At 41.6% G+C, this 7,500-nt stretch overlaps 1 protein-coding gene across 1 annotated transcript in view; it reads left to right on the forward strand.

Annotated features, from left to right (window-relative positions):
• The window catches only part of LOC139933137 (mitogen-activated protein kinase kinase kinase kinase 4), a 62,224-nt gene that overhangs the window by 13,198 nt on the left and 41,526 nt on the right, over positions 1-7,500 (forward strand). The window contains exons 4-7 of the mRNA XM_078289290.1: positions 3,790-3,915; positions 4,354-4,464; positions 6,337-6,427; positions 6,689-6,819. Coding sequence (XP_078145416.1) covers positions 3,790-3,915; positions 4,354-4,464; positions 6,337-6,427; positions 6,689-6,819 — 459 coding nt within the window. The remainder of the gene's footprint in view (positions 1-3,789; positions 3,916-4,353; positions 4,465-6,336; positions 6,428-6,688; positions 6,820-7,500) is intronic.

The raw sequence follows: 7,500 nt of genomic DNA on the forward strand, positions 1-7,500 counted from the left end.
CCCTCTCTCTCTCCTCCTTTTTTTTTCTTCCTCATCTCTCCCTCATCTTTTGATGTTGCCTGAACCTTAAGATAATAATAATGTCAAAATCAAGTATACATGACACGCACCTCTTTTACACTCATGACCCACGCATGGGAATACTATAGTATGCTGATCTGGGTCTATCCTCATGTAATAGGCAATTCACACCGAGCCTCGTACATGGGAATCTCCTATGGGCTTTCATGTTATACAGGGTATCCACGGGTCCTTAAGAAGTCTGAAAAAGTGTTTAAAAAATATGTAAATTTAAAGAGTTTTTAAGGAGTTTTAGAAGTATTACAATGTCTTAAATACAGTTATTAGAGGTCTTATTCTTTTCACTAGGCAATCACAGATTTCTGTTCACTGCAAATCCACTCTTAGATTAACAGTTTTAGTAGTATAATATGCAAAACATATTATACTACTATGGAAATGTAAAACTACAGTATATTATACACAATCAGATTTTTTGTTACACCCCTTTCTTACACTGCCCATTTACAGTTATAGAACTTTCATTAGCTATCTTCATTTGGAAATAGGCGTTTAAATTGTTCTTAAATTCAATTCCAGGTAGCACTATAAAGGTCTTAAAAAGTCTTACATTTGGTTTTCTGAAACCTGCAGATACCCTGTTATAATGTGTTACATTCTGTGTTCAGCATGGTGGACAACATCCAGACCCAAAGCGTCACAGGTTAAACACTGAACTTTCACAAAAAGAGGATCTGACTCACTGACCCACCACTCAACCCTGATCTTGGCCAGGGTGGTTTTACGGTGTCAACTAAACTGGATCGACCCTTTCACACTGATTGGTCAGCCCAGTTTTTCCCAGGTCACTAGTCCACTGTGAAAAGGGAATACCATTCAAGACCTTTTCAAGACCTTTCTGACTTTCAAGCACTCTTTCATGAACCACTCTGTCCCATCATTTAATGGAAGACCATTGCATAGTCCAGTGTTTCCCACAAGTTGATTGACAAGTTTACTTGTGGCGGTGGTGGTTTAGGATTCATTACTTGTCCTTACCTACAGTGATAGCGGTGTGTCCAGTGGAATCCAAATGGTTTTAGATGGACAGCTTTAAGACATGTAAACCAGCAGATGAAAAGAGAGGGGGAGGAGTGGAGGAGAGAGAGAAAGAGAGACAGGGGTGTTAGAAAACAGTCATGATCCCCACAGGAACAAATGTCATTAGTAGTGGTTTTAAGACACCAAGAGGAGCTCACAGAAAGCCAATATCAAAATGGGTTTTCATGGCTTCTTCATATCTAGCTCTCTTTCTCTCATATTGCTGCTTCTCTCTTTCAAGTGGCATTATCTTGAAACAAGGCAGAACACTTCACTAAGACCAAGATGACACTTGACTGAAGAACTTCCTTTAAAACAAGTTGATTTACTTTGGAAACAAGTGGAATTATCTCACCGTATTGGTTATGCAGTGTTCCTCTTTTTTCTCCTTTTCTTTTTCAATCTTTCCTTCCCCCCCCCCCCCCCCCCCCCCCACACACACACACGCAGGTGATGGAAGTGGAGTAACTTTTACACTGCATTTGACGACCTCTCCTAACTCCCTCCCCACAAAGATCAAAGATCTACTTTAATACAGCGCCAGCCTGACAAAATTCAATTACATGAAATACTCTCCTCTTTCTTACAGTTCTCAAAGTTCCACCAATATCTCTGTTTTGACCCAGAAGTAGCTTTTTATTAGATTTCAGGCGAATTTCCTGGATATTAAAGTTTCTGTTCGCTTTAGAGTTTTAAAGCCATGATCTGGGATAGTTTTGGCGATATCAAATTTTAATAAAATTCATCACACTGTAAATCAATTTGAGAATGAAAGAAAAGATCTCAAATCCCCATATTTTAATTTCCAGTGGCGCGGCTACCTTCACGGCTATATGCGCATTACGGATTGGCCCTTTAATTTTTCGTTTGGCTCTAAATGGGGAGTTGATTTGACTGTGTGTGTTCTGCCTGGTGGTGTTGCAGCTGTAAAAGGGAACAAAACAGGCGAGGTGCGGAGGTTTTATTGAATATTGCTTCTGCTTTACAGATGTAGGCCAATAACAGTGCCAGCAAAATGGGGTTGGATGGTGGGCTAATACCAGCATGTTGCAGCAGGTTGGGAAGCAGGCCGGCCAAAATGTAGAGAAGCCAACTAATAACCACAAGGTTTTTTAATATGGTCTATTCCAGCTGTGTGCTGGTGACTGGAAGGTGGCTCGTATTTCATGTACAGTGCCCACCAATGCTGCCCAAGTGCCCTTTAGCAAGAATTATGTTGCAGAACTGGTTAGACTGGTTTCTATGCTGTTTTTGCTGTCACAGATAGCTTGTTGCAGAACTGGTTAGACTGGTTTCTATGCTGTTTTTACTGTGACAGATAGCTTGTTGCAGAACTGGTTAGACTGGTTTCTATGCGTTTTTTACTGTGACAGATAGCTTGTTGCAGAACTGGTTAGACTGGTTTCTATGCGGTTTTTACTGTCACAGATCAGCTTGTTGCAGAACTGGTTAGACTGGTTTCTATGCTGTTTTTACTTTGTCACAGATCAGCTTGTTGCAGAACTGGTTAGACTGGTTTCTATGCTGTTCACTTCAACAGGAAATGCTTGGCTATTATCTCTCTCCACACACACATAAACACACACACACACACACACACATATGACTGCACACCCAGGCAGAAGGCTTTGTGTTTCAGCTGGATGTGAAAGTTCAAACTCTGCCATGTCATTTTCTCCCCTCCTGTCCTGCGGAGATTTAAAGGAGGTCAGTGACTGGGAGAAGCTTTCTGTTGTTTCCCCCCTGTCTGATTAACAGCCGTATCCCTCCTCTTCCTCCTCCTCCTCCCCTCCTCTCTCCTCTCCTGTCCTCTCCCTGTCCTCCCATCCAGTGTAGATTTAGGGGTTCAGTGAATTTGAGCAGTCTCAAGTCATTTCCTGGATTTATAGTGAGCAAACAAAACGGGCGGACTCTGTTTCCTCTGCTCTCTCTGTCCGTCCTCGCATCCCCACAACACACACTGACCGACCTTAGTTGTTTAGTTGAGATATGGAGGTAGCCGAATTAAGGTCCGATAGCAATGTCAGGCCGTATGAAAAGTCATCTGGAGGTCACGCGACAGTCTGGTTGGAACTGCTGTCTGTCTGGAGTTAGAAGAAGTGTGTTTGTGTATTTGATGGTATTACTGTAGATCCCTTGAAAACTTTACAAAACACATAAAATTCCTCCCAAGTGCCATATTTCAGCCTTTAACGGTAAGCCAAGCAGGAGTAAACTCTATGCATGAGTAAAGTCTAATTCTAGATCTGCACCTGCATTTTCTGATATATCATCTGATATATTTCTAGTAGAAGGAAGAGGAGGAAGTGAGGATGGAGATGTTGAGGAGTTACTTTCAAAGCGGAAGCATAGCACTGCATGCGTCATTTAGCGTCTGCTAAATGACGTCATGTAATGTACATGCATGTACATGCGAGCTCACGTCTCCTGTATGGTGTATATGTTCTGTTTAAGGCTATATTTAAACTCTCTCTTTAGGTGGAAGAGGAGGGGGTAACATTGGAGATTAACATGTTGAAGAGTTAATCCCACTACAGAAATATCACTTCTTACTGTCAAGCATAGCCTATAACTAGTTTAACTGACATTAATCTGTAATAAGTTATTTTCTACAGGTTGAAAAGGACGAGATTAACATGACACTATCAGAATCTGCCTTGTGTAAACTCCATCTGTTGTTATCTATAGGAAGAAGAGGAGGAGATAAAGTTGGAGATCAACATGTTGAAGAGTTATTCCCACCACAGAAACATTGCTACTTATTACGGAGCTTTTATTAAGAAAAGTCCTGCTGGACAGGACCACCAACTCTGGGTTAGTAAACTCGTATCTATCTATTTATCTAGGCCTATTTATTTATCTGTTTGTCAGATCGGATCGCCCTGAGCTGTCCTTCCAAGATCCTTTTAGTCTATTCCTGTCTGTCTCTGCAGACAGGTTTGGGGTTTCTTTTAGAAAGGAAGCACCTAAAGTCGACTTCTTTACTGTTTAAATGGCTTGTGAAAGACAGAACAAGTATAATTTTCATTGAAAGAAAAACTTGTAATTAATCTAGCCAAATCTCTGGTTTTATCCCGTATGACATCATCAGACATTTCTGTCATATTCTTATGTGTTTGCATGAAAGATCATGAGACAGCAATGTCCACAACCTTGTAAAATGGCATTGGTGACTGTCTAAATCTAAAGATGTCTAAATGACATCTCTCTCTCTCTCTCTCTCTCTCTCTCTCTCTCTATCCATCCTCCTAGTTGGTGATGGAGTATTGTGGAGCCGGCTCAGTGACGGACTTGGTGAAGAAGACCAAGGGAAACTGTCTGAAAGAGGACTGGATAGCATATATCTGCCGAGAGGTGCTCAGGGTAAGGTCAACAACACACACACACACACGCGCACACACACAACAGAGCATACATACACACACAATGCATCTATAAACTACACTCGATGGGTCTGGTCTCAAATCACTAGCATTTCATTTTATTTTATTGATTTGACCTGTTCACTGTTTGTTTTTATTTTGAAACATGTCACTTTTATACACTGCCATAGGTCTATTAACTGGCCTTGCCTGACTGCTTGTAGATTTGTTGTTGTTATTGGTAATGGATATTGTATAGGGCAGGGTATATATACTGTAAATGTGTACCTGATGTATTGTATTGTGTTCATCCCGCGCACACTGAGACAAATTCCTGGTACTTTCTGGGTCATGTGACTTAAGTATTGAATTTACTCACACTCACACGATTTCCTGAGGAGTTGTTAATGGTAGAGACCCTTTCAGTGCTGGTAAAACAGAGGTAGTAATTTGCATGTTGATGCTAACTAAAGGCAGGATGGACTGCTGTTGTACTGAATTGAAATCATGATGCTGCTTTGACTTGTTTGCCATAACATCAAAGAGAAGAGGGCAAACTGACACTGGCACTTCTTTATGTTTAGTGATCAGTATCTTGCTTATGTTTGCCCACTTTGACTTCAAGTGAATCATTGATCTTTTTTTCACTCACACACTTAAAAGGGTGGTTTAAGAGCCACGTCTGTAAGATGTTACGGTTATGATTACAGAGAGATCACAAGGTCCTGAGAAAGTTTCCGAGATGTTTCCACTGCTTGCTGTGTTGGTGTTTATGTTGTGGCTCTACTAAGAAACCTACACATACACAAAGAAAAACACACAAGGAGATTAACCAACACATCTACACATGAACTAACACTAACGGAATCAGACTTGCCTGTGTTAATGTTTTACCACCACACATACACTAACACACACACTCTGTTCAAACATATCTGCCCCTAATGATCACCACTGCCTGTCGTGTCGAGGGACAAAACTGGAACTGAGATGATTTTAGCAGTAAAATGCTTTCGGGACAAAGGGCTCTGGACCGTCGCCAGTGTTTTCTCTTCTGCTCTGTCAGCCATGCTGTCTCCTTATTGTTTCAACATCGCGACACACACACACAAACACACAAACAGACACTCAGCCTAGCATGGTGAAGTCATTGTCTGAAATAAGACTCACTTCCTCTGTTTATTTAACCTCCTTTGAAGAAGCGAGAGTACACACACACACACACACACACACACACACAACAAACAGGCATTCTTACTGTGCCACTGATTGGTAGCCTTGAGGTCCCCAAATCCTGCATCAGTATTGGAGCAAAATCTCCTACAGCAGAACAGAATTGGTCGTGCAACACAAAACTGATATGATCCTTGCTCCCTGTAGGCAAATCCTCTCCACAGGGAGGTCAGAGGTCAGGTTCAGATACGGAACAGCAGTCCTGGAGCTGGTAGGGATTCAGTATCTTGCTCAAGGACACTTCAACAAGGCAGATACTTGCCAAAACTGGCCTTGAACCCTGGTCCTCCAGTTGAAGGACAGTCTCTTTAACCCCTAGGCCACCCTATCACCCAAAGCAGGGGTGTTTCAAACAATGGGTATGGGCCATACAGTTCATAGTGCTTCTCATGGCTGATGAATTTTAATTTTTCAAATAGTTCTCTTTGGGGGTGGAGCAGCAGTGAAGCAATAGTGCAGTCACCATGGAATAAAAGGGGATTCTGCCATAGTTCTGTATTTAGTCTTCTCATGGGACGATTTACAGTTTCACATCTACAGCAATACTGGTCATCTGACTGTGTGTGTGTGTGTGTGTGTGTGTGTGTGTGTGTGTGTGTGTGTGTGTGCCCATGTGGGTGTGCATGTGTGTGTCTTCCAGGGTCTTTCCCATCTCCATTCCCATCATGTGATTCACAGAGACATTAAGGGACAAAACGTTCTGCTCACAGAGAATGCTGAAGTCAAACTGGGTATGACACACACACACACACACACACACACTCAGACAGACATATTTCCACACGCTATCCCAGGCACATGCACATACCAGGAAGTGCACATGCAGAATATTCACAATGAAACACTCAGTCATGAATAAACACATAAACTCACACACACACTCCTACAATGGGCCTTTGTCTTCTAATGAAATAGAAGTGAAAATGCCAGTTATTTTCAGATGTGAAATGGCATTATTTAGATGTGTTGTGTTTCTACTTGATGTGTTCCAGTTGACTTCGGAGTGTCGGCCCAGCTGGACAGGACGATCGGGCGGAGGAACACCTTCATCGGGACTCCCTATTGGATGGCTCCGGAGGTCATCGCCTGTGACGAGAACCCCGAGGCCACATACGACTACAGGGTACACAGAAACAAAGCAACAACTGTGTTTCCATCCAACTGTCAAGGAGATTTTAAATGAACTTTTGAAATGTCGCAAAATGAAACATTTGAATTAGGTGTCTTTCCATCAGCTGGGCTGAAGTGAGTAAATAGACTTCCTGAACGTCAGCATCTAATGATCATACAACCGCGATGGAGACTTATACATGGGAGAGACACCACTGCGTCATGTCTAAGAGGCTGTGGTGGACAGACATTGCAGAATATCGAAAGACACTTTTTAACTGTTGTGCAATGAGACTGAACCAAGCCTACATCATCATTTATTCAACAAATGTGTTCCCATTGCTATTTATCACATCATTTTTTTATCGACATAAAACTTTTAAAAAGCAAACTTAACCAAAATTTGATGTTTCCATTCAGCTTTTCCAATTTGATACATCATAATGAGCATAAAAATACTTGGATGGAAACCCAGCTAATGGCCATCTTTCTCTGGAACTAATTACACATTGACCAGTGATCAATGGAAGCAATTCACTGCCCGTGGTTTGATGTTTTTGTGAATTGTCAGAAGTTTGGCTTGCAGTCTTTGGAGCATTTTCTGTAAACTTTGTATCTGAATGCTCACACCATACACAATAATTTGCTTGTCAATTTCATATTAATAGCAATTACATACACTTGAGTATAAATA

The sequence above is a fragment of the Centroberyx gerrardi genome, chromosome 16 (genome assembly GCF_048128805.1).
Source record: "Centroberyx gerrardi isolate f3 chromosome 16, fCenGer3.hap1.cur.20231027, whole genome shotgun sequence".
Classification (NCBI taxonomy): domain Eukaryota; kingdom Metazoa; phylum Chordata; class Actinopteri; order Beryciformes; family Berycidae; genus Centroberyx; species Centroberyx gerrardi.